Raw genomic sequence first — 26876 nt, 5'->3', positions numbered from 1 at the left:
TCAGTGCAGTCTCTACAGTGCGGACCAGCCTGTTAGTGCAGTCTCTACAGCGCCGGCCAGTCTATCAGTGCAGTCTCTACAGTGCGGACCAGCCTATCAGTGCAGTCTCTACAGTGCGGACCAGCCTGTTAGTGCAGTCTCTGCAGCGCAGGCCAATCTATCAGTGCAGTCTCTCCAGTGCGGACCAGCCTGTTAGTGCAGTCTCTGCAGCGCAGGCCAATCTATCAGTGCAGTCTCTCCAGTGCGGACCAGCCTGTCAGTGCAGTCTCTGCAGCGCAGGCCAATCTATCAGTGCAGTCTCTCCAGTGCGGACCAGCCTGTTAGTGCAGTCTCTGCAGCGCAGGCCAATCTATCAGTGCAGTCTCTCCAGTGCGAACCAGCCTGTCAGTGCAGTCTCTGCAGTGCGGACCAGCCTGTCAGTGCAGTCTCTGCAGCGCAGGCCAATCTATCAGTGCAGTCTCTACAGTGTTGACCAGCCTATTAGTGCAGTCTCTACAGCGCAGGCCAGCCTATCAGTGCAGTCTCTACAGTGCGGACCACCCTATTAGTGCAGTCTCTACAGTGCGGACCAGCCTATCAGTGCAGTGTCTACAGTGCGAACCAGTCTGTCAGTGCAGTCTCTGCAGTGCGGACCAGCCTGTCAGTGCAGTCTCTGCAGCGCAGGCCAATCTATCAGTGCAGTCTCTACAGTGTTGACCAGCCTATTAGTGCAGTCTCTACAGCGCAGGCCAGCCTATCAGTGCAGTCTCTACAGTGTGGACCACCCTGTTAGTGCAGTCTCTCCAGTGCGGACCAGCCTGTTAGTGCAGTCTCTGCAGCGCAGGCCAATCTATCAGTGCAGTCTCTCCAGTGCGGACCAGCCTGTCAGTGCAGTCTCTACAGTGTTGACGAGCCTGTCAGTGCAGTCTCTACAGTGCAGGCCAGTCTATCAGTGCAGTCTCTATAGTGCAGGCCAGTCTATCAGTGCAGTCTCTGCAGTGCGGACCAGCCTGTCAGTGCAGTCTCTGCAGTGCGGGCCAGTCTGTCAGTGCAGTCTCTACAGTGCGAACCAGCCTGTCAGTGCAGTCTCTGCAGCGCAGGCCAAACTATCAGTGCAGTCTCTACAGTGCGGACCACCCTGTTAGTGCAGTCTCTACAGTGCGGACCAGCCTATCAGTGCAGTCTCTACAGTGCGAACCAGTCTGTCAGTGCAGTCTCTGCAGTGCGGACCAGCCTGTCAGTGCAGTCTCTGCAACGCAGGCCAATCTATCAGTGCAGTCTCTCCAGTGCGGACCAGCCTGTTAGTGCAGTCTCTGCAGCGCAGGCCAATCTATCAGTGCAGTCTCTCCAGTGCGGACCAGCCTGTTAGTGCAGTCTCTGCAGCGCAGGCCAATCTATCAGTGCAGTCTCTCCAGTGCGAACCAGCCTGTCAGTGCAGTCTCTGCAGTGCGGACCAGCCTGTCAGTGCAGTCTCTGCAGCGCAGGCCAATCTATCAGTGCAGTCTCTCCAGTGCGGACCAGCCTGTCAGTGCAGTCTCTGCAGCGCAGGCCAATCTATCAGTGCAGTCTCTACAGTGTTGACCAGACTATTAGTGCAGTCTCTACAGCGCAGGCCAGCCTATCAGTGCAGTCTCTACAGTGCGGACCACCCTATTAGTGCAGTCTCTACAGTGCGGACCAGCCTATCAGTGCAGTCTCTACAGTGCGAACCAGTCTGTCAGTGCAGTCTCTGCAGTGCGGAGCAGCCTGTCAGTGCAGTCTCTGCAGCGCAGGCCAATCTATCAGTGCAGTCTCTCCAGTGCGGACCGGCCTGTTAGTGCAGTCTCTGCAGCGCAGGCCAATCTATCAGTGCAGTCTCTCCAGTGCGGACCAGCCTGTTAGTGCAGTCTCTGCAGCGCAGGCCAATCTATCAGTGCAGTCTCTCCAGTGCGAACCAGCCTGTCAGTGCAGTCTCTGCAGTGCGGACCAGCCTGTCAGTGCAGTCTCTGCAGCGTAGGCCAATCTATCAGTGCAGTCTCTCCAGTGCGGACCAGCCTGTTAGTGCAGTCTCTGCAGCGCAGGCCAATCTATCAGTGCAGTCTCTCCAGTGCGGACCAGCCTGTCAGTGCAGTCTCTACAGCGCAGGCCAGCCTATCAGTGCAGTCTCTACAGTGCGGACCACCCTGTTAGTGCAGTCTCTACAGTGCGGACCAGCCTATCAGTGCAGTCTCTACAGTGCGAACCAGTCTGTCAGTGCAGTCTCTGCAGTGCGGACCAGCCTGTCAGTGCAGTCTCTGCAGTGCAGGCCAATCTATCAGTGCAGTCTCTACAGTGTTGACCAGCCTATTAGTGCTGTCTCTACAGCGCAGGCCAGCCTATCAGTGCAGTCTCTACAGTGCGGACCACCCTGTTAGTGCAGTCTCTACAGTGCGGACTAGCCTGTTAGTGCAGTCTCTACAGTGCGAACCAGTCTGTCAGTGCAGTCTCTGCAGTGCGGACCAGCCTGTCAGTGCAGTCTCTGCAGCGCAGGCCAATCTATCAGTGCAGTCTCTCCAGTGCGGACCAGCCTGTTAGTGCAGTCTCTGCAGCGCAGGCCAATCTATCAGTGCAGTCTCTCCAGTGCGGACCAGCCTGTCTGTGCAGTCTCTACAGCGCAGGCCAGCCTATCAGTGCAGTCTCTACAGTGCGGACCACCCTGTTAGTGCAGTCTCTACAGTGCGGACCAGCCTATCAGTGCAGTCTCTACAGTGCGAACCAGTCTGTCAGTGCAGTCTCTGCAGTGCGGACCAGCCTGTCAGTGCAGTCTCTGCAGCGCAGGCCAATCTATCAGTGCAGTCTCTCCAGTGCGGACCAGCCTGTTAGTGCAGTCTCTGCAGTGCGGGCCAGTCTGTCAGTGCAGTCTCTCCAGTGCGGACCAGCCTGTTAGTGCAGTCTCTGCAGCGCAGGCCAATCTATCAGTGCAGTCTCTCCAGTGCGAACCAGCCTGTCAGTGCAGTCTCTGCAGTGCGGACCAGCCTGTCAGTGCAGTCTCTGCAGCGCAGGCCAATCTATCAGTGCAGTCTCTCCAGTGCGGACCAGCCTGTTAGTGCAGTCTCTGCAGCGCAGGCCAATCTATCAGTGCAGTCTCTCCAGTGCGGACCAGCCTGTCAGTGCAGTCTCTACAGCGCAGGCCAGTCTATCAGTGCAGTCTCTACAGTGCAAGCCAGTCTATCAGTGCAGTCTCTGCAGTGTGGATCAGCCTATCAGTGCAGTCTCTACAGTGCGGACCAGCCTGTCAGTGCAGTCTCTGCAACGCAGGCCAATCTATCAGTGCAGTCTCTCCAGTGCGGACCAGCATGTCAGTGCAGTCTCTACAGCGCAGGCCAGTCTATCAGTGCAGTCTCTACAGTGCAAGCCAGTCTCTACAGTGCAGTCTCTGCAGTGTGGACCAGCCTATCAGTGCTGTCTCTACAATGCGGACCAGCCTATCAGTGCAGTCTCTCCAGTGCGGACCAGCCTGTTAGTGCAGTCTCTGCAGCGCAGGCCAATCTATCAGTGCAGTCTCTACAGTGTTGACCAGCCTGTCAGTGCAGTCTCTACAGCGCCGGCCAGTCTATCAGTGCAGTCTCTACAGTGCGGACCAGCCTATCAGTGCAGTCTCTACAGTGCGGACCAGCCTGTTAGTGCAGTCTCTACAGCGCCGGCCAGTCTATCAGTGCAGTCTCTACAGTGCGGACCAGCCTATCAGTGCAGTCTCTACAGTGCGGACCAGCCTGTTAGTGCAGTCTCTGCAGCGCAGGCCAATCTATCAGTGCAGTCTCTCCAGTGCGGACCAGCCTGTTAGTGCAGTCTCTGCAGCGCAGGCCAATCTATCAGTGCAGTCTCTCAAGTGCGAACCAGCCTGTCAGTGCAGTCTCTGCAGTGCGGACCAGCCTGTCAGTGCAGTCTCTACAGTGCGGACCAGCCTGTTAGTGCAGTCTCTACAGTGCAAGCCAGTTTATCAGTGCAGTCTCTACAGTGCGAACCAGCCTGTCAGTGCAGTCTCTGCAGCGCAGGCCAATCTATCAGTGCAGTCTCTACAGTGTTGACCAGCCTATTAGTGCAGTGTCTACAGCGCAGGCCAGCCTATCAGTGCAGTCTCTACAGTGCGGACCACCCTGTTAGTGCAGTCTCTACAGTGCGGACCAGCCTATCAGTGCAGTCTCTACAGTGCGAACCAGTCTGTCAGTGCAGTCTCTGCAGTGCGGACCAGCCTGTCAGTGCAGTCTCTGCAGCGCAGGCCAATCTATCAGTGCAGTCTCTCCAGTGCGGACCAGCCTGTTAGTGCAGTCTCTGCAGCGCAGGCCAATCTATCAGTGCAGTCTCTCCAGTGCGGACCAGCCTGTTAGTGCAGTCTCTGCAGCGCAGGCCAATCTATCAGTGCAGTCTCTCCAGTGCGAACCAGCCTGTCAGTGCAGTCTCTGCAGTGCGGACCAGCCTGTCAGTGCAGTCTCTGCAGCGCAGGCCAATCTATCAGTGCAGTCTCTCCAGTGCGGACCAGCCTGTCAGTGCAGTCTCTGCAGCGCAGGCCAATCTATCAGTGCAGTCTCTACAGTGTTGACCAGCCTATTAGTGCAGTCTCTACAGCGCAGGCCAGTCTATCAGTGCAGTCTCTACAGTGCGGACCACCCTATTAGTGCAGTCTCTACAGTGCGGACCAGCCTATCAGTGCAGTCTCTACAGTGCGAACCAGTCTGTCAGTGCAGTCTCTGCAGTGCGGAGCAGCCTGTCAGTGCAGTCTCTGCAGCGCAGGCCAATCTATCAGTGCAGTCTCTCCAGTGCGGACCAGCCTGTTAGTGCAGTCTCTGCAGCGCAGGCCAATCTATCAGTGCAGTCTCTCCAGTGCGGACCAGCCTGTTAGTGCAGTCTCTGCAGCGCAGGCCAATCTATCAGTGCAGTCTCTCCAGTGCGAACCAGCCTGTCAGTGCAGTCTCTGCAGTGTGGACCAGCCTGTCAGTGCAGTCTCTGCAGCGCAGGCCAATCTATCAGTGCAGTCTCTCCAGTGCGGACCAGCCTGTTAGTGCAGTCTCTGCAGCGCAGGCCAATCTATCAGTGCAGTCTCTCCAGTGCGGACCAGCCTGTCAGTGCAGTCTCTACAGCGCAGGCCAGTCTATCAGTGCAGTCTCTACAGTGCAAGCCAGTCTATCAGTGCAGTCTCTGCAGTGTGGATCAGCCTATCAGTGCAGTCTCTACAGTGCGGACCAGCCTGTCAGTGCAGTCTCTGCAGCGCAGGCCAATCTATCAGTGCAGTCTCTACAGTGTTGACCAGCCTGTCAGTGCAGACTCTACAGCGCAGGACAGTCTATCAGTGCAGTCTCTACAGTGTGGACCAGCCTGTTAGTGCAGTCTCTGCAGCGCAGGCCAATCTATCAGTGCAGTCTCTCCAGTGCAAACCAGCCTGTCAGTGCAGTCTCTGCAGTGCGGACCAGCCTGTCAGTGCAGTCTCTGCAGCGCAGGCCAATCTATCAGTGCAGTCTCTCCAGTGCGGACCAGCCTGTCAGTGCAGTCTCTGCAGCGCAGGCCAATCTATCAGTGCAGTCTCTCCAGTGCGAACCAGCCTGTCAGTGCAGTCTCTGCAGTGCGGACCAGCCTGTCAGTGCAGTCTCTGCAGCGCAGGCCAATCTATCAGTGCAGTCTCTCCAGTGCGGACCAGCCTGTCAGTGCAGTCTCTGCAGCGCAGGCCAATCTATCAGTGCAGTCTCTACAGTGTTGACCAGCCTATTAGTGCAGTCTCTACAGCGCAGGCCAGCCTATCAGTGCAGTCTCTACAGTGCGGACCACCCTATTAGTGCAGTCTCTACAGTGCGGACCAGCCTATCAGTGCAGTGTCTACAGTGCGAACCAGTCTGTCAGTGCAGTCTCTGCAGTGCGGACCAGCCTGTCAGTGCAGTCTCTGCAGCGCAGGCCAATCTATCAGTGCAGTCTCTACAGTGTTGACCAGCCTATTAGTGCAGTCTCTACAGCGCAGGCCAGCCTATCAGTGCAGTCTCTACAGTGCGGACCACCCTATTAGTGCAGTCTCTACAGTGCGGACCAGCCTATCAGTGCAGTGTCTACAGTGCGAACCAGTCTGTCAGTGCAGTCTCTGCAGTGCGGACCAGCCTGTCAGTGCAGTCTCTGCAGCGCAGGCCAATCTATCAGTGCAGTCTCTACAGTGTTGACCAGCCTATTAGTGCAGTCTCTACAGCGCAGGCCAGCCTATCAGTGCAGTCTCTACAGTGTGGACCACCCTGTTAGTGCAGTCTCTCCAGTGCGGACCAGCCTGTTAGTGCAGTCTCTGCAGTGCAGGCCAATCTATCAGTGCAGTCTCTCCAGTGCGGACCAGCCTGTCAGTGCAGTCTCTACAGTGTTGACGAGCCTGTCAGTGCAGTCTCTACAGTGCAGGCCAGTCTATCAGTGCAGTCTCTATAGTGCAGGCCAGTCTATCAGTGCAGTCTCTGCAGTGCGGACCAGCCTGTCAGTGCAGTCTCTACAGTGCGAACCAGTCTGTCAGTGCAGTCTCTGCATTGCGGACCAGCCTGTCAGTGCAGTCTCTGCAGCGCAGGCCAATCTATCAGTGCAGTCTCTCCAGTGCGGACCAGCCTGTTAGTGCAGTCTCTGCAGTGCGGACCAGCCTGTCAGTGCAGTCTCTGCAGCGCAGGCCAATCTATCAGTGCAGTCTCTCCAGTGCGGACCAGCCTGTCAGTGCAGTCTCTGCAGCGCAGGCCAATCTATCAGTGCAGTCTGTACAGTGTTGACCAGCCTATTAGTGCAGTGTCTACAGCGCAGGCCAGCCTATCAGTGCAGTCTCTACAGTGCGGACCAGCCTATCAGTGCAGTCTCTACAGTGCGAACCAGTCTGTCAGTGCAGTCTCTGCAGTGCGGACCAGCCTGTCAGTGCAGTCTCTGCAGCGCAGGCCAATCTATCAGTGCAGTCTCTCCAGTGCGGACCAGCCTGTTAGTGCAGTCTCTGCAGCGCAGGCCAATCTATCAGTGCAGTCTTTCCAGTGCGGACCAGCCTGTTAGTGCAGTCTCTGCAGCGCAGGCCAATCTATCAGTGCAGTCTCTCCAGTGCGAACCAGCCTGTCAGTGCAGTCTCTGCAGTGCGGACCAGCCTGTCAGTGCAGTCTCTACAGCGCAGGCCAGTCTATCAGTGCAGTCTCTACAGTGCAAGCCAGTCTATCAGTGCAGTCTCTGCAGTGTGGATCAGCCTATCAGTGCAGTCTCTACAGTGCGGACCAGCCTGTCAGTGCCGTCTCTGCAACGCAGGCCAATCTATCAGTGCAGTCTCTCCAGTGCGGACCAGCCTGTCAGTGCAGTCTCTACAGCGCAGGCCAGTCTATCAGTGCAGTCTCTACAGTGCAAGCCAGTCTCTACAGTGCAGTCTCTGCAGTGTGGACCAGCCTATCAGTGCTGTCTCTGCAATGCGGACCAGCCTATCAGTGCAGTCTCTCCAGTGCGGACCAGCCTGTTAGTGCAGTCTCTGCAGCGCAGGCCAATCTATCAGTGCAGTCTCTACAGTGTTGACCAGCCTGTCAGTGCAGTCTCTACAGCGCAGGCCAGTCTATCAGTGCAGTCTCTACAGTGCGGACCAGCCTATCAGTGCAGTCTCTACAGTGCGGACCAGCCTGTTAGTGCAGTCTCTGCAGCGCAGGCCAATCTATCAGTGCAGTCTCTCCAGTGCGAACCAGCCTGTCAGTGCAGTCTCTGCAGTGCGGACCAGCCTGTCAGTGCAGTCTCTGCAGCGCAGGCCAATCTATCAGTGCAGTCTCTCCAGTGCGGACCAGCCTGTCAGTGCAGTCTCTGCAGCGCAGGCCAATCTATCAGTGCAGTCTCTCCAGTGCGGACCAGCCTGTCAGTGCAGTCTCTGCAGCGCAGGCCAATCTATCAGTGCAGTCTCTCCAGTGCGAACCAGCCTGTCAGTGCAGTCTCTGCAGTGCGGACCAGCCTGTCAGTGCAGTCTCTGCAGCGCAGGCCAATCTATCAGTGCAGTCTCTCCAGTGCGGACCAGCCTGTCAGTGCAGTCTCTGCAGCGCAGGCCAATCTATCAGTGCAGTCTCTCCAGTGCGAACCAGCCTGTCAGTGCAGTCTCTGCAGTGCGGACCAGCCTGTCAGTGCAGTCTCTGCAGCGCAGGCTAATCTATCAGTGCAGTCTCTACAGTGTTGACCAGCCTATTAGTGCAGTCTCTACAGCGCAGGCCAGCCTATCAGTGCAGTCTCTACAGTGCGGACCACCCTATTAGTGCAGTCTCTACAGTGCGGACCAGCCTATCAGTGCAGTGTCTACAGTGCGAACCAGTCTGTCAGTGCAGTCTCTGCAGTGCGGACCAGCCTGTCAGTGCAGTCTCTGCAGCGCAGGCCAATCTATCAGTGCAGTCTCTACAGTGTTGACCAGCCTATTAGTGCAGTCTCTACAGCGCAGGCCAGCCTATCAGTGCAGTCTCTACAGTGTGGACCACCCTGTTAGTGCAGTCTCTCCAGTGCGGACCAGCCTGTTAGTGCAGTCTCTGCAGTGCAGGCCAATCTATCAGTGCAGTCTCTCCAGTGCGGACCAGCCTGTCAGTGCAGTCTCTACAGTGTTGACGAGCCTGTCAGTGCAGTCTCTACAGTGCAGGCCAGTCTATCAGTGCAGTCTCTATAGTGCAGGCCAGTCTATCAGTGCAGTCTCTGCAGTGCGGACCAGCCTGTCAGTGCAGTCTCTACAGTGCGAACCAGTCTGTCAGTGCAGTCTCTGCATTGCGGACCAGCCTGTCAGTGCAGTCTCTGCAGCGCAGGCCAATCTATCAGTGCAGTCTCTCCAGTGCGGACCAGCCTGTTAGTGCAGTCTCTGCAGTGCGGACCAGCCTGTCAGTGCAGTCTCTGCAGCGCAGGCCAATCTATCAGTGCAGTCTCTCCAGTGCGGACCAGCCTGTCAGTGCAGTCTCTGCAGCGCAGGCCAATCTATCAGTGCAGTCTGTACAGTGTTGACCAGCCTATTAGTGCAGTGTCTACAGCGCAGGCCAGCCTATCAGTGCAGTCTCTACAGTGCGGACCAGCCTATCAGTGCAGTCTCTACAGTGCGAACCAGTCTGTCAGTGCAGTCTCTGCAGTGCGGACCAGCCTGTCAGTGCAGTCTCTGCAGCGCAGGCCAATCTATCAGTGCAGTCTCTCCAGTGCGGACCAGCCTGTTAGTGCAGTCTCTGCAGCGCAGGCCAATCTATCAGTGCAGTCTTTCCAGTGCGGACCAGCCTGTTAGTGCAGTCTCTGCAGCGCAGGCCAATCTATCAGTGCAGTCTCTCCAGTGCGAACCAGCCTGTCAGTGCAGTCTCTGCAGTGCGGACCAGCCTGTCAGTGCAGTCTCGACAGCGCAGGCCAGTCTATCAGTGCAGTCTCTACAGTGCAAGCCAGTCTATCAGTGCAGTCTCTGCAGTGTGGATCAGCCTATCAGTGCAGTCTCTACAGTGCGGACCAGCCTGTCAGTGCCGTCTCTGCAACGCAGGCCAATCTATCAGTGCAGTCTCTCCAGTGCGGACCAGCCTGTCAGTGCAGTCTCTACAGCGCAGGCCAGTCTATCAGTGCAGTCTCTACAGTGCAAGCCAGTCTCTACAGTGCAGTCTCTGCAGTGTGGACCAGCCTATCAGTGCTGTCTCTGCAATGCGGACCAGCCTATCAGTGCAGTCTCTCCAGTGCGGACCAGCCTGTTAGTGCAGTCTCTGCAGCGCAGGCCAATCTATCAGTGCAGTCTCTACAGTGTTGACCAGCCTGTCAGTGCAGTCTCTACAGCGCAGGCCAGTCTATCAGTGCAGTCTCTACAGTGCGGACCAGCCTATCAGTGCAGTCTCTACAGTGCGGACCAGCCTGTTAGTGCAGTCTCTGCAGCGCAGGCCAATCTATCAGTGCAGTCTCTCCAGTGCGAACCAGCCTGTCAGTGCAGTCTCTGCAGTGCGGACCAGCCTGTCAGTGCAGTCTCTGCAGCGCAGGCCAATCTATCAGTGCAGTCTCTCCAGTGCGGACCAGCCTGTCAGTGCAGTCTCTGCAGCGCAGGCCAATCTATCAGTGCAGTCTCTCCAGTGCGGACCAGCCTGTCAGTGCAGTCTCTACAGCGCAGGCCAGCCTATCAGTGCAGTCTCTACAGTGCGGACCACCCTGTTAGTGCAGTCTCTACAGTGCGGACCAGCCTATCAGTGCAGTCTCTACAGTGCGAACCAGTCTGTCAGTGCAGTCTCTGCAGTGCGGACCAGCCTGTCAGTGCAGTCTCTGCAGCGCAGGCCAATCTATCAGTGCAGTCTCTCCAGTGCGGACCAGCCTGTTAGTGCAGTCTCTGCAGCGCAGGCCAATCTATCAGTGCAGTCTCTCCAGTGCGAACCAGCCTGTCAGTGCAGTCTCTGCAGTGCGGACCAGCCTGTCAGTGCAGTCTCTGCAGCGTAGGCCAATCTATCAGTGCAGTCTCTCCAGTGCGGACCAGCCTGTCAGTGCAGTCTCTACAGCGCAGGCCAGTCTATCAGTGCAGTCTCTCCAGTGCGGACCAGCCAGTCTATCAGTGCAGTCTCTGCAGTGTGGATCAGCCTATCAGTGCAGTCTCTACAGTGCGGACCAGCCTGTCAGTGCAGTCTCTGCAACGCAGGCCAATCTATCAGTGCAGTCTCTCCAGTGCGGACCAGCCTGTCAGTGCAGTCTCTACAGCGCAGGCCAGTCTATCAGTGCAGTCTCTACAGTGCAAGCCAGTCTCTACAGTGCAGTCTCTGCAGTGTGGACCAGCCTATCAGTGCTGTCTCTACAATGCGGACCAGCCTATCAGTGCAGTCTCTCCAGTGCGGACCAGCCTGTTAGTGCAGTCTCTGCAGCGCAGGCCAATCTATCAGTGCAGTCTCTACAGTGTTGACCAGCCTGTCAGTGCAGTCTCTACAGCGCAGGCCAGTCTATCAGTGCAGTCTCTACAGTGCGGACCAGCCTATCAGTGCAGTCTCTACAGTGCGGACCAGCCTGTTAGTGTAGTCTCTGCAGCGCAGGCCAATCTATCAGTGCAGTCTCTCCAGTGCGAACCAGCCTGTCAGTGCAGTCTCTACAGTGCGGACCAGCCTGTCAGTGCAGTCTCTGCAGCGCAGGCCAATCTATCAGTGCAGTCTCTCCAGTGCGGACCAGCCTGTCAGTGCAGTCTCTGCAGCGCAGGCCAATCTATCAGTGCAGTCTCTCCAGTGCGGACCAGCCTGTCAGTGCAGTCTCTACAGCGCAGGCCAGCCTATCAGTGCAGTCTCTACAGTGCGGACCAGCCTATCAGTGCAGTCTCTACAGTGCGAACCAGTCTGTCAGTGCAGTCTCTGCAGTGCGGACCAGCCTGTCAGTGCAGTCTCTGCAGCGCAGGCCAATCTATCAGTGCAGTCTCTCCAGTGCGGACCAGCCTGTTAGTGCAGTCTCTGCAGCGCAGGCCAATCTATCAGTGCAGTCTTTCCAGTGCGGACCAGCCTGTTAGTGCAGTCTCTGCAGCGCAGGCCAATCTATCAGTGCAGTCTCTCCAGTGCGAACCAGCCTGTCAGTGCAGTCTCTGCAGTGCGGACCAGCCTGTCAGTGCAGTCTCTGCAGCGTAGGCCAATCTATCAGTGCAGTCTCTCCAGTGCGGACCAGCCTGTTAGTGCAGTCTCTGCAGCGCAGGCCAATCTATCAGTGCAGTCTCTCCAGTGCGGACCAGCCTGTCAGTGCAGTCTCTACAGCGCAGGCCAGTCTATCAGTGCAGTCTCTACAGTGCAAGCCAGTCTATCAGTGCAGTCTCTGCAGTGTGGATCAACCTATCAGTGCAGTCTCTACAGTGCGGACCAGCCTGTCAGTGCAGTCTCTGCAACGCAGGCCAATCTATCAGTGCAGTCTCTCCAGTGCGGACCAGCCTGTCAGTGCAGTCTCTACAGCGCAGGCCAGTCTATCAGTGCAGTCTCTACAGTGCAAGCCAGTCTCTACAGTGCAGTCTCTGCAGTGTGGACCAGCCTATCAGTGCAGTCTCTCCAGTGCGGACCAGCCTGTTAGTGCAGTCTCTGCAGCGCAGGCCAATCTATCAGTGCAGTCTCTACAGTGTTGACCAGCCTGTCAGTGCAGTCTCTACAGCGCAGGCCAGTCTATCAGTGCAGTCTCTACAGTGCGGACCAGCCTGTTAGTGCAGTCTCTGCAGCGCAGGCCAATCTATCAGTGCAGTCTCTCCAGTGCGAACCAGCCTGTCAGTGCAGTCTCTGCAGTGCGGACGAGCCTGTCAGTGCAGTCTCTGCAGCGCAGGCCAATCTATCAGTGCAGTCTCTCCAGTGCGGACCAGCCTGTCAGTGCAGTCTCTGCAGCGCAGGCCAATCTATCAGTGCAGTCTCTCCAGTGCGGACCAGCCTGTCAGTGCAGTCTCTACAGCGCAGGCCAGCCTATCAGTGCAGTCTCTACAGTGCGGACCACCCTGTTAGTGCAGTCTCTACAGTGCGGACCAGCCTATCAGTGCAGTCTCTACAGTGCGAACCAGTCTGTCAGTGCAGTCTCTGCAGTGCGGACCAGCCTGTCAGTGCAGTCTCTGCAGCGCAGGCCAATCTATCAGTGCAGTCTCTACAGTGCGGACCACCCTGTTAGTGCAGTCTCTCCGGTGCGGACTAGCCTGTTAGTGCAGTCTCTGCAGCGCAGGCCAATCTATCAGTGCAGTCTCTCCAGTGCGGACCAGCCTGTCAGTGCAGTCTCTCCAGTGTTGACGAGCCTGTCAGTGCAGTCTCTACAGTGCAGGCCAGTCTATCAGTGCAGTCTCTATAGTGCAGGCCAGTCTATCAGTGCAGTCTCTGCAGTGCGGACCAGCCTGTCAGTGCAGTCTCTGCAGTGCGGGCCAGCCTGTCAGTGCAGTCTCTACAGTGCGGACCAGCCTGTCAGTGCAGTCTCTGCAGTGCGGACCAGCCTATCAGTGCAGTCTCTACAGTGCAGGCCAGTCTATCAGTGCAGTCTCTACAGTGCGGACCAGCCTGTCAGTGCAGTCTCTACAGTGTTGACCAGCCTATCAGTGCAGTCTCTACAGCGCAGGCCAGTCGATCAGCGCAGTCTCTACAGTGCAGACCAGTCTATCAGTGCAGTCTCTACAGTGCGGACCAGCCTGTCAGTGCAGTCTCTACAGTGTTGACCAGCCTGTCAGTACAGTCTCTACAGCGCAGGCCAGTCTATCAGCGCAGTCTCTACAGTGCAGACCAGTCTGTCAGTGCAGTCTCTGCAGTGGGGACCAGCCTATCAGTGCAGTCTCTGCAGAGCAGGCCAATCTATCAGTGCAGTCTCTCCAGTGCGGACCAGCCTGTCAGTGCAGTCTCTACAGCGCAGGCCAGCCTATCAGTGCAGTCTCTACAGTGCGGACCACCCTGTTAGTGCAGTCTCTACAGTGCGGACCAGCCTATCAGTGCAGTCTCTACAGTGCGAACCAGTCTGTCAGTGCAGTCTCTACAGTGTTGACCAGCCTATTAGTGCAGTCTCTACAGCGCAGGCCAGCCTATCAGTGCAGTCTCTACAGTGCGGACCACCCTGTTAGTGCAGTCTCTCCAGTTCGGACTAGCCTGTTAGTGCAGTCTCTGCAGCGCAGGCCAATCTTTCAGTGCAGTCTCTCCAGTGCGGACCAGCCTGTCAGTGCAGTCTCTACAGTGTTGACGAGCCTGTCAGCGCAGTCTCTACAGTGCAGGCCAGTCTATCAGTGCAGTCTCTGCAGTGCGGACCAGCCTGTCAGTGCAGTCTCTGCAGTGCGGGCCAGTCTGTCAGTGCAGTCTCTACAGTGCGGACCAGCCTGTCAGTGCAGTCTCTGCAGTGCGGACCAGCCTGTCAGTGCAGCCTCTACAGTGCGGACCAGCCTGTCAGTGCAGTCTCTACAGTGCAGACCAGCCTGTCAGTGCAGTCTCTGCATTGCAGACCAGCCTGTCAGTGCAGTCTCTACAGTGCGGACCAGCCTGTCAGTGCAGTCTCTACAGTGCGGACCAGCCTATCAGTGCAGTCCCTGCAGTGCGGACCAGCCTATCAGTGCAGTCTCTACAGTGCAGGCCAGTCTATCAGTGCAGTCTCTACAGTGCGGACCAGCCTGTCAGTGCAGTCTCTACAGTGTTGACCAGCCTATCAGTGCAGTCTCTACAGCGCAGGCCAGTCGATCAGCGCAGTCTCTACAGTGCAGACCAGTCTATCAGTGCAGTCTCTACAGTGCGGACCAGCCTGTCAGTGCAGTCTCTACAGTGTTGACCAGCCTGTCAGTGCAGTCTCTACAGCGCAGGCCAGTCTATCAGCGCAGTCTCTACAGTGCAGACCAGTCTGTCAGTGCAGTCTCTGCAGTGGGGACCAGCCTATCAGTGCAGTCTCTAAAGTGCGGACAAGCCTATCAGTGCAGTCTCGATAGTGCGAACCAGTCTGTCAGTGCAGTCTCTGCAGCGCAGGCCAATCTATCAGTGCAGTCTCTGCAGTGCGGACCAGCCTGTCAGTGCAGTCTCTACAGTGCGGACCAGCCTGTCAGTGCAGTCTCTGCAGTGCGAACAGCCTGTCAGTGCAGTCTCTGCAGTGCGGACCAGCCATTCAGTGCAGTCTCTACAGTGCGGACCAGCCTGTCAGTGCAGTCTCTGCAGTGCGAACCAGCCTGTCAGTGCAGTCTCTGCAGTGCGGACCAGCCTATCAGTGCAGTCTCTACAGTGCGGACCAGCCTATCAGTGCAGTCTCTGCGGTGCGGACCAGCCTATCAGTGCAGTCCTTGCAGTGCGGACCAGCCTGTCAATGCAGTCTCTGCAGTGCGGACCAGCCTGTCAATGCAGTCTCTACAGTGCGGACCAGCCTGTCAGTGCAGTCTCGGAAATGCGAACCAGCCTGTCAGTGCAGTCTCTGCAGTGCGGACCAGCCTATCAGTGCAGTCTCTACAGTGCGGACCAGCCTGTTAGTGCAGTCTCTGCAGTGTGGACCAGCCTATCAGTGCAGTCCTTGCAGTGCGGACCAGCCTATCAGTGCAGTCTCTGCAGTGCGGACCAGCCTGTCAGTGCAGTCTCTACAGTGCGGACCAGCCTGTCAGAGCAGTCTCGGCAATGCGAACCAGCCTGTCAGTGCAGTCTCTGCAGTGCGGACCAGCCTATCAGTGCAGTCTCTGCAGTGCGGACCAGCCTATCAGTGCAGTCCTTGCAGTGCGGACCAGCCTGTCAGTGCAGTCTCTACAGTGCGGACCAGCCTATCAGTGCAGTCTCTACAGTGCAGGCCAGTCTGTCAGTGCAGTCCCTGCAGTGCGGACCAGCCTGTCAGTGCAGTCTCTACAGTGCAGGCCAGCCTGTCTGTGCAGTCCCTGCAGTGCGGACCAGCCTATCAGTGCAGTCTCTGCAGTGCGGACCAATCTGAGAGTGCAGTCTATACAGAACCAAAACCCAACCCCATGGTAGGTTGCATCCACAAGGAGCTAACACCACAAGATTGTATCCCTGTTGTCAGTACAAACCATGGAGATAGTATCAATAACTGAGTGGCTAATGTGCTGTGCAGTCTTCATTCTAAGCTAATTTAATTGTATTAAGATTTATTAGTTACGGCTAATGACTCAGACTGGATTACTTTATTCTGAATTCCTGAGGTAAGGAGAGAGTGACAGCCCTTGACCAACAAGGCCGCATTTGATCAAGTGTGGCATCAAGGAGGTGAAAGTGAGGGCTGTACATGTTGGAGATTAGAGTCAAGAGTTTGGTGCTGGAAAATCACAGCAGGTCAAGCAGCATCCAAAGAGCAGGAGAATCGACGTTTCGGGCAAAGAAGGCTTTTGTCCAAAATGTCGATTCTCCTACCCCTGTGGCATGAAGGAGCCCTGGCAAAACTGGAATAGTGGTTATCAAGGGGTAATCTCTCTACTGTCCTCTGCTAGGAAGATGGTTGTGGTTGTTGGAGGTCAGCCATCTCAGGGCCAGGACATCTCTGCAGGAGTTTCTCAGGGTACTGTCCTGGGTCCAACCATCTCCAGCTGCTTCATCAATGACATTCCCTCCACTATAAGGTCAGAAGTGAGGATGTTCGCCAATGATTGCACAATGTCCAGCAACATTCACAACTCTTCAGATACTGAAGCAATCCATGTTCAAATGCAGCAAGATCTGAACAATATCCAGTCTTGGGCTGACAAGTGGCAAGTAACGTCCACACCACACAAATGCCAGGCAATGACCAGCCCCAATTAGAGACAATATCACTGCCTCTTGATATTCAGTGGAGTTGCCATCACTGAATTCCCCACTTTCCACAACTTTGGGTTACTACTGAAATTCACCTGGACTCACCACAAAAACACAAGAGTGGGTCAGAGGCTAGGAAAGCTGCAGTGAGTAACTCACCTCCTGACTCCCCAAAGCCTGTTCATCATTTACAGGCACAAATCAGGAGTGTGATGGAATACCCCCCACTTGCCTAGATGGGTGCAGCCCCAACAACACTCAAGGACACCATCCAGGACAGAGCAGCCTGCCTGATTGGCACCACATCCACAAGCATCTACTCCCTCCACCATCGATGCTCAGTAGCAGCAGTGTGTACTATCTACAAGATGGCCTGTAGAAATTCACTAAAGATCCTCAGACAGCACTTTCCAATCCCACGACCACTTCCATCTAGATGGACAAGGACACTAGATACATGGAATCCTTCAAGTTCCCTTCCATGCCACCCACCATCCTGACTTGGAAATGTATCAGTGTCGCTGGGTCAAAATCCTGGAGTTCCCTCCTTCATGATATTGTGGGTCAACCCACAGCAGGTGGACTGCAGCCGTTCAAGAAGGTAGCTCACCCCCACCTTCTCAATGGGCAACTAGGGACAGGCAATATCAACCCTGGCTGGTCAGCAGCACCCATGATCCATGGATGAATTTAAAAAATTTAGGGAAGGTATGGAGAATCTGTTGGTAAGGGATCTCCATCTGTCACTCTCCTCCTACGCCGTCTTCCTTCGGAGTTATCACCATTCCCAAGGTGTTCATCTTCAAGCAGTTCCCACCCCTTTGTCAGGTTGCCTGTTGAAGGATCATAAACTCACTTTGTTCCTCTTTGCAGAATGTCGAAGACGCTCTATCAAAATTCGGGCTTAAGGTAAACGACAGCAAATTAACTGCAGCGTTTAGTTTAATTTAATTATGTTTACTACTGCTCCTCACTTTTCAATTGGTGCACCCTCTCATTCCTCACAACATTAGATTAGATTCTCTACAATGTGGAAACAGGCCCTTCGGCCCAACCAGTCCACACTGACCCTCCGAAGAGTAACCCATCCAGACCCATTTCCCTCTGACTAATGCACCTAACACTATGGGCAATTTAGCATGGCCATTCACCTGACCTGCACATCTTTGGATTGTGGGAGGAAACCGGAGAAAACCCGGAGGAAACCCACGCAGACACAGGGAGAATGTACAAACTCCACACAGGCAGTCACCTGAGGCTGGAATCAAACCTGGGATCCTGCTGCTGTGAGGCTGCTGTGCTAACCACTGAGCCACTGTGCTGCCCCAAACATGCTGCAATGTTTCCCTCTTCTTCAGTTTGCTTCATTCTCCCTTAAGCTTCCGCCTCTGACTTCCTCAAGGCTGTCCCCTTTCCATTGCATTTGACTTTATCACCTTTTTGGGGGATTTGTTCATTTTGTTTCTTACTAATTTCTCCCTTTTGCAGACTAACAGAGCTCATACAACATTACTGAGTGTTGTTTTGTAGTTTGATGAATCAAATTTTTGTTTTTGCGTCTGTGTAGCAGCACTGAGTGGGTGGGGAGGGTCAGAAGTGAGTGTCGAACTGAAGATTAATTTTGATAAATCTACAGTCAAAAATAATGGTGAAGATTTGTTGGATTTCTGAATGAAATGATGGCTACCTCACGGGAACTCACATTGAAATTGGAATGCCATCCACAGGCTTTCAAAAGTTATTTCTTGGGAATGGGCACCATTGGAAGGACCAGTCTTTGTTGCCCATCCCTCGTTACCCTTGAACCAAGTGTGCTTTGGGCCAAATCAGAGTCAGCCATGTTGCTGTGGGCCTGGAGTCACATGGAGGCCAGGTCAGGTAAGGGCAGCAGATTTCCTTCCCTAGGCAACATTGGTGAACCAGATGGAATTGTACAACAATCGCTGATGGTTGTCATGGTCATTACTGAGTCTGGTTTTAAAATCCACGTTATATCAGTTAATTTTAATGAGTCTTTCCAGTTACTTTTGCATGCTAGATGCTGTCATTGAATGCAAGCTGAGGCTAGCCCCTTGAATCTTCTCCACCAATTGATAAAAGCATGGGTGATCTAACTCTGACCTCAACTCACTTCCCCACCTGTCCCAGACGCTGTTAATCAAGACCCAATGGTGGAATCTGAATCACCTTTTCTTTTAGGATAACTAGCCCGCTTCCATTGCCACTACATCATTGTCTCCCTCTAAATCCCAGCAATGATGGACAATCATCAACTGGCTCCATCTGAGATTATTCTGTCTTTAAATCAGGGGGCATTCTTGGAGAAGTCACAAACACAGATCTTCCTTAATGTGGGTCAAAGAGTGTCGCAGTGGGAAAGCACAGCCAGTCAGCCAGCATCCGAGGAGCAGGAGAGTCGACGTTTTAGGCATAAGCCCTCCATCAGGAATTCCTGATGTGCTTGCTGTGCTTTTCCATCACCACCCTTTTTGACTCTGATCTCCAGCATCCACAGTCCTCACTTTCTCCCCTCGCTTGTTGTGGCTTGGAGCAAAGAAAACACGTTCGGAGTGACCTTGGTAACACGTGGCAGGAAGGAAGTGCATAGCTTATGTAATACTCTCTGTGCTGTGGATAATATTGGAATATTTTATGAACACCAAGCTTAAAGCAAGCTAAAATAGAAACCACTGACTATTTCCAACGACAGTCCCCAAAGTCATGAGCTGACCTGTTACCAAGATAACGAAGGAGGTTGCTAAAATTCCTGAAGACTCAATGAAGCTGGAAACTGCTCAGGCGGTTGGTGGCCCCTCGATGCTACAAGGGAATTGGTGTTCAGGTCTTCTTCCATTCCTGAGGGGGGGACAGCTGGTAACTGACTGAGATGAAAACTGTTGTTGCTTCTTCTGAAGTCAGTTATTGTAGAGTCACTGTAGTGAGGCAGAGAGGACAGGATGAGTGGCTGCAAACATGGAGCCCACAGCAACTAATGAGTATAAGGACAGAACCACTCCAATCCTTCCACCCCCAACCTTTCCAGCTCCCATTTCCTGAACTCTTGACCCTGATTGAAGAGTGATGACCTGAATTTCGGAACCAAATTATGTTCCTTGTCCATTCTGAGGAAGGGCCACTCAGCTGAAATCAGTAAACTCTGATTTCTCTTCACAGATGTTGCCAGACCTGCTGAGCTTTTCCAGCAATTTCTTGTTTTGTTCTTGTATTAGATTAGATTATGTACAGTGTGGAAACAGGCCCTTCGGCCCAACAAGTCCACACCGACCCCCTGAAGCGTAACCCACCCATATCCCTACATTTACCCCTTATCTAACACTGGCCAATTCACCTGACCTGCACATCTTTGGACTGTGGGAGGAAACCGGAGCACCCAGAGGAAACCCACACAGACCCGGGGAGAATTTGCAAACTCCACACAGTCAGTTGCCTGAGGCAGGAATTGAACCCGGGTCTCTGGCGCTGTGAGGCAGCAGTGCTAACCACTGTATTGTTTGTCCTTAGTTAGTTTAATTTGCGCCCATGTTGTATCACGTTGTTTTCAGTCGAGATTCTCTCCCTTTCACACCCATTCTACATCTCCTTTTCTCAATCACCACCATTAACGAACCCTTTTATCTTTTGCACTGAGCCTGCCCATCATCTGCCCCATCTCTCCTCCTCCGCATCCCTCAAAAGTACGTACAAGAAACATTTTCCGACACCTTCCAGTTCTGAAGAAGAGTCAGACAGGACTCATAGCATGGACTCTTGTTTCTGCTTCCACAGATTCTGCCGAAGCCCTGTCTCCGCTCTCCTCACCTCAGTCGGACTGCCTTCCCTTCCCAGTCTACAGACAGGCAGGAGGCTGGAGGAACACAGCAAGCCAGGCAGCATCAGGAGGATGAGGAACACAGCAAGGCAGGCAGTATCAGGAGGATGAGGAACACAGCAAGCCAGGCAGCATCAGGAGGATGAGGAACACAGCAAGGCAGGCAGTATCAGGAGGATGAGGAACACAGCAAGGCAGGCAGTATCAGGAGGATGAGGAACACAGCAAGGCAGGCAGCATCAGGAGGATGAGGAACACAGCAAGCCAGGCTGTGTTGGTGGAGGTGGAGAAGTCGAGTTTTCAAGTGTAACCCCTCTTCAGGCCCCAAAACGTCGACCTCTACACCTCCTGATGCTGCCTGCCTTGCTGTGTTCCCCCAGCCTCCTGATACTGCCTGCCTTGCTGTGTTCCCCCAGCCTCCTGATGCTGCCTGCCTTGCTGTGTTCCCCCAGCTCCCGATGCTGCCTACCTTGCTGTGTTCCTAGCCCTCCTGATGCTGCCTGCCTTGCTGTGTTCCTCTCCCTCCTGATGCTGCCTGCCTTGCTGTGTTCCTCTCCCTCCTGATGCTGCCTGCCTTGCTGTGTTCCCCCAGCCTCCTGATGCTGCCTGACTTGCTGTGTTCCCCCAGCTCCCGATGCTGCCTACCTTGCTGTGTTCCTAGCCCTCCTGATGCTGCCTGCCTTGCTGTGTTCCTCTCCCTCCTGATGCTGCCTGCCTTGCTGTGTTCCTAGCCCTCCTGATGCTGCCTGCCTTGCTGTGTTTCCTCAGCCTCCTGATGCTGCCTGCCTTGCTGTGTTTCCCCAGCCTCCTGATGCTGCCTGCCTTGCTGTGTTCCCCCAGCCTCCTGATGCTGCCTGCCTTGCTGTGTCCCTCTCCCTCCTGATGCTGCCTGCCTTGCTGTGTTCCCCCAGCCTCCTGATGCTGCCTGCCTTGCTGTGTTCCCTCTCCCTCCTGATGCTGCCTGCCTTGCTGTGTTCCCCCAGCCTCCTGATGCTGCCTGCCTTGCTGTGTTCCCCCAGCCTCCTGATGCTGCCTGCCTTGCTGTGTCCCTCTCCCTCCTGATGCTGCCTGCCTTGCTGTGTTCCCCCAGCCTCCTGATGCTGCCTGCCTTGCTGTGTTCCCCCAGCCTCCTGATGCTGCCTGCCTTGCTGTGTTCCCCCAGCCTCCTGATGCTGCCTGCCTTGCTGTGTTCCCCCAGCCTCCTGATGCTGCCTGCCTTGCTGTGTTCCCCCAGCCTCCTGATGCTGCCTGCCTTGCTGTGTTCCCCCAGCCTCCTGATGCTGCCTGCCTTGCTGTGTTCCCCCAGCCTCCTGATGCTGCCTGCCTTGCTGTGTCCCTCTCCCTCCTGATGCTGCCTGCCTTGCTGTGTTTCCCCAGCCTCCTGATGCTGCCTGCCTTGCTGTGTTTCCCCAGCCTCCTGATGCTGCCTGCCTTGCTGTGTTCCCCCAGCCTCCTGATGCTGCCTGCCTTGCTGTGTTCCCCCAGCCTCCTGATGCTGCCTGCCTTGCTGTGTCCCTCTCCCTCCTGATGCTGCCTGCCTTGCTGTGTTCCCCCAGCCTCCTGATGCTGCCTGCCTTGCTGTGTTTCCCCAGCCTCCTGATGCTGCCTGCCTTGCTGTGTTCCCCCAGCCTCCTGATGCTGCCTGCCTTGCTGTGTCCCTCTCCCTCCTGATGCTGCCTGCCTTGCTGTGTTTCCCCAGCCTCCTGATGCTGCCTGCCTTGCTGTGTTCCCCCAGCCTCCTGATGCTGCCTGCCTTGCTGTGTTCCCCCAGCCTCCTGATGCTGCCTGCCTTGCTGTGTTCCCTCTCCCTCCTGATGCTGCCTGCCTTGCTGTGTTCCCCCAGCCTCCTGATGCTGCCTGCCTTGCTGTGTTCCCCCAGCCTCCTGATGCTGCCTGCCTTGCTGTGTCCCTCTCCCTCCTGATGCTGCCTGCCTTGCTGTGTTCCCCCAGCCTCCTGATGCTGCCTGCCTTGCTGTGTTCCCCCAGCCTCCTGATGCTGCCTGCCTTGCTGTGTCCCTCTCCCTCCTGATGCTGCCTGCCTTGCTGTGTTCCCCCAGCCTCCTGATGCTGCCTGCCTTGCTGTGTTCCCCCAGCCTCCTGATACTGCCTGCCTTGTTGTGTTCCCCCAGCCTCCTGATGCTGCCTGACTTGCTGTGTTCTTCCAGCCTCCTGATGCTGCCTGCCTTGCTGTGTCCCTCTCCCTCCTGATGCTGCCTGCCTTGCTGTGTTCCTCTCCCTCCTGATGCTGCCTGCCTTGCTGTGTTCTTCCAGCCTCCTGATGCTGCCTGCCTTGCTGTGTTCCTCTCCCTCCTGATGCTGCCTGCCTTGCTGTGTTCCTCTCCCTCCTGATACTGCCTGCCTTGCTGTGTTCCTCTCCGTCCTGATGCAGCCTGCCTTGCTGTGTTCCTCTCCCTCCTGATGCTGCCTGCCTTGCTGTGTTCCTCTCCCTCCTGATACTGCCTGCCTTGCTGTGTTCCTCTCCCTCCTGATGCTGCCTGCCTTGCTGTGTTCCTCTCCCTCCTGATGCAGCCTGCCTTGCTGTGTTCCTCTCCCTCCAGATACTGCCTGCCTTGCTGTGTTCTCCCACCCTCCTGTTGCTGCCTGCCTTGCTGTGTTTCCTCAGCCTCCTGATGCTGCCTGCCTTGCTGTGTTCCTCTCCCTCCTGATGCTGCCTGCCCTGCTATGTTCCTCTCCCTCCTGATGCTGCCTGCCTTGCTTTGTTGCCCCAGCCTCCTGATGCTGCCTGCCTTGCTGTGTTCCCCCAGCCTCCTGATGCTGCCTGCCTTGCTGTGTTCCTCTCCCTCCAGATACTGCCTGCCTTGCTGTGTTCTCCCACCCTCCTGTTGCTGCCTGCCTTGCTGTGTTTCCTCAGCCTCCTGATGCTGCCTGCCTTGCTGTGTTCCCCCAGCTCCTGATGCTGCCTGCCTTGCTGCGTTCCTCTCCCTCCTGATGCTGCCTGCCCTGCTGTGTTCCTCTCCATCCTGATGCTGCCTGCCTTGCTGTGTTCCCCCAGCTCCTGATGCTGCCTGCCTTGCTGTGTTCCTCTCCCTCCTGATGCTGCCTGCCTTGCTTTGTTGCCCCAGCCTCCTGATGCTGCCTGCCTTGCTGTGTTCCCCCAGCCTCCTGATGGTCTACTTTGGATTCCAGCACCTGCAGTTCTTTTGTCTTTCTCTTCTCAGTCTGGTGGTTAGACACACCATTGTTCTCCCATTCTCACATTAGCCTGAACTTACAGGTCATTCTGCTATATGCTGAATAAACTCAGTGAATGTTTGAGATATTTTTTGTCAAAGTCTCAGACATTGGAGTAAACACAGTGTCATCTCCACGTCGAACTGCTACTGCCTTCAATATCAATGGATTGTATTTGTAGTACTGTCATAGATGGGCTCTGATATTAGGGGCTCTCTATTCAGTTGGAAATAGAGGATTATGTTGCACTCTGCAATTTTAATATGTAACAGTTACGATATCGTAGAAGAAAAGTCTGTGGTGCGTAAAGGGAATCAACATATTCAGTCAAAAGCATAAACCAAAGGAGGTGAAGGCAATTTGGTCCACCAACACTGCTCCACTGTTCAAAGAAATCATGGCAGCTCTGATAATCCTCAAGTTCACCTTCTTGACGTTTCCCCGTAACCCTTGATTTCCGTACTGATTCAAAATCTGTCTCTCTCAGCCTTGAGTATACTTAATGTCCCAGCCTTGACAGCTCTCTGTGGTGAAGAACTCCGGTAAACAGTCTCGCCATTTGGTGGTACTAAAGTCGAGTGGTATTGGCTATTTTCCCTGGAGTGGCGGGGGCTGAGGGGTGACGTTGTAGAGATTTATAAAGTCATGAGGGGCATGGATAGGGTGAAGAGCCGAGGTTTTTTTCTCTGGGGTGGTGAAGTCCAAACCTAGAGGGCATAGGTTTAAGGTGAGAGGGGAAAGGATGTACTGGCACTGGAGGGGTGCAGAGGAGGTTCACTAGGTTAATTCTAGAGATGAGGGGGTTGGCTTATGGGGAGCCACTGAGTAGACTGGGATTATATTCATTGGAATTCAGAAGAATGAGGGGGCATCTTATAGAAACATACAAAATTATGAAGGGAATAGATAAGATAGAAGTAGAGAGGATGTTTCCACTGGCAGGTGAAACTAGGAAAAGAGGGCACAACTTCAAGATTAGAGGAAGCAGATTTAGGACTGAATTGAGAAGGAACTTCTTCACCCAGAGGGTTGTTAATCGATGGAATTCCTTGCCCAGTGACGTAGTTGACACTACTTCAGTAAAGCTAAGATAGTTATTATTTTGAATAATAAAGGAATTAAGAGGGTAGGTAAGTGGAGCTGAGTCCATGAAAAGATCAGCCGTGATCTTATTGAATGGCGGAGCAGACTTGAAAGATCAGACGGCCTACTCCTGCTCCTGGTTCTTATTTTCTTGTGTAAAAGAAATCTAAGGGGCAACCTTTTCAAACAGAGGGTAGTGTGTATATGGAATGAATGGCCGAAGGAAGTTCCAAAAGTTCATAGGCTTAGGGTGAGAAGGGAAAGATATAAAAGTGACCCTTTTCACACATAGGGTGGTGCATGTATGGAATGAGCTGCCAGAGGAAGTGGTGGTGGCTGGTACAATTACAGCATCGAAAAGGCATCTGGTAGGGTATATGAATAGGAAGGGTTTGGAGGGATATGGGCCAAATGCTGGTAAATGAGACTAAATTAATTTAGGATATCTGGTCAGCATGGACAAGTTGGACTGAAGGGTCTGTTTCCATGCTGCATATCTCTCTGACAAGATGATTAACATCTTTTTTTCAGAGGTAGCATCTCTTTTTCATGTCTTCCATCTGGCCCTTGGAAATGGGAGGCAAAGGTCTAATGGTATTATCATAAGATTTATTCATCCAGAGACCACGTAATGTCATAGAGACTCAAGTCTGATTCCGCCATTGACAGATGGTGACATTTGACTTTGATAATTTTTTTAAAGTCTGAAATTAAGATTCCAATGATGACCATGAAACCATTGTCAATTGTCGGGAAAAGCCCATCTGGTTCACTAACGTCTTGAGGGAAGGAAACTGCCATCCTTACCTGGTCTGGCCTACATGTGACTCCAGACCCACAGCAATGTGGTTGACTCTTAACTGCCCTCTGGGCATTTAGGGATGGGCAATAAATGCTGGCCCAGCCAGTGACGCTCTCATCCTGTGTCGGAATTTTTATAAGGTCAGTTGAGGCGACCCTCTGCAGAGGCTGAAGAAAAGTCACAGATGCAAAACTAATGTCAGTGTTTTTTCATTGGAATTCTTCAGATTTCAATCCTGCAGGATTTAGTGAAACACCACGATGATGGCCTACATCCCACAGTGATGGGGAAGAAAGGAGGGAAAGGTGACCCAGGGGAACGAGGCCAACAGGGGTCAAAGGTAACATGAGATGTCCCCAGTAGCAGCCTTGTGAAACCATTTCTCATCAATCTGTTCAACAATGTTCTTACACACCCCTGTACTACCCCCTGACCCCAAACCCCTTCCCCTATTCCCTACTGACCCCAATCTCCTTCCCCCATTCCTCACTGACTCCAATCCCCCTCCCCCCAGTCCCCATTGACCCCAGTCCCCTTCTCCTCTTCCTTACTGACCCCAATCCCCGTCCCCATTCCTCACTGATTCCAGTCCCCTTCCCCCAGTCCCCATTGACTTCAGTCCCCTTCCCCATTCCACACTGACCCCAATCCCTTCCCCCTTTCCTCACTGACCCCAATCATCTTCCATTCCTCACTAACCCCCATCCCTTCCCCCATTCCCCACTCACTCCAATCCCCTTCCTTAATTCCCCATTGATCCGAATCCCTTTCCCTTATTTCCCACTAATCCCACTCCCTTCAACCTTTCACCACCTCCAACTGTGTTCTCTTCCAAAAAGGAAACAAGAAGCAGTAAATCTTGGAAATGACGGAACTGTTCCAAACTCCTCCATATGATCATGGAACTCCGGTTCAGACTAGTACCATTATCACCATGTTTCACCCTTTTACTTATTGGCTATCCTTTCTTATGTGTATCACACCTCCCCAACTCCCTACTTTGCCATGGTCCCCACTTTGCCCCTCTCTCCTACCCCAGGGCTAGGCAGCTTTCAGTGCTACTGCTCTGGGACACCCTCTGTCAGCCATATCATGAAGGCGGCCTAGCAGCAAGAAAAGCTGAACCTGAGCGCCTTCATATAATTTGCATGTTGAAAGAATTACCTGGTCAACTCTGTCCGGAACACAATCAATCTTCACTTTAAAGAGAGAAAAAATACCCCACTCATTTCCTCCCTGTTTAAAATTAATGTGAAATTAAATGAAAGCTGATATTTCTCTTGTAAACCAGACAAGTGGGCTCCTGTGGAGTCTGTGGTAGAGAGGTAATAACCATGAGTTCTTTTATAAGCTGACCATTGACTTCCTTTGACCAGTTTCTGTTGTGCTGTTTTCCAGGGTGACGTTGGAATGCCTGGTGAAAGAGGGTTTAAGGGGGACAAAGGAAGCCAGGGTTTTCCAGGGCCCCAGGGACCACCAGGCCTTGCAATATCAGAACGAGGTCCTGAAGGACCCCCAGGTAAACCAGGTGAACCTGGCAAACCAGGTATCCCGGGACTGCCAGGCCGGGCTGGAGATAAAGGAGAAACCGCACATCCTGGAGAGAGGGTTGGTATAAAGCTAATGCATCTCTCTGTCTCTCTGCCTGTCTCTCTCTCTCTCTCTCTCTCTCGGCAGGCAGGCAGGTCGGACAGCATCCGAGGGGCGGGAAAGTCAACATTTCGGACCGAAACCCTTCGTCAGGATGATGTCTGACCTGCTGTGCTTCTCCTGCTCCTTGTTATCTGTTATCTGGAGTTTTGCTGATGTGCCTCTGAAAATCTGAAATTCTCACTTCAGCTTCAAGTACTCTATCCTGAAGATGACCTTGGAGTTTGAC

General features: G+C 54.2%; 1 protein-coding gene across 1 annotated transcript in view; it reads left to right on the top strand.

Moving 5' to 3' along the window:
- Positions 1-26876, top strand: part of LOC122559237 (uncharacterized) — a 177352-nt gene that overhangs the window by 36363 nt on the left and 114113 nt on the right. The window contains exons 13-15 of the mRNA XM_087994571.1: positions 16965-17000; positions 25224-25337; positions 26396-26605. Coding sequence (XP_087850697.1) covers positions 16965-17000; positions 25224-25337; positions 26396-26605 — 360 coding nt within the window. The remainder of the gene's footprint in view (positions 1-16964; positions 17001-25223; positions 25338-26395; positions 26606-26876) is intronic.

Source organism: Chiloscyllium plagiosum, unplaced genomic scaffold (assembly GCF_037043375.1).
Source record: "Chiloscyllium plagiosum isolate Xiang-an unplaced genomic scaffold, Cpla_swu_hap1 HiC_scaffold_14, whole genome shotgun sequence".
In the NCBI taxonomy this organism is placed as follows: Eukaryota; Metazoa; Chordata; class Chondrichthyes; order Orectolobiformes; family Hemiscylliidae; genus Chiloscyllium; species Chiloscyllium plagiosum.
This window is presented reverse-complemented; position numbering and strand designations above follow the sequence as displayed.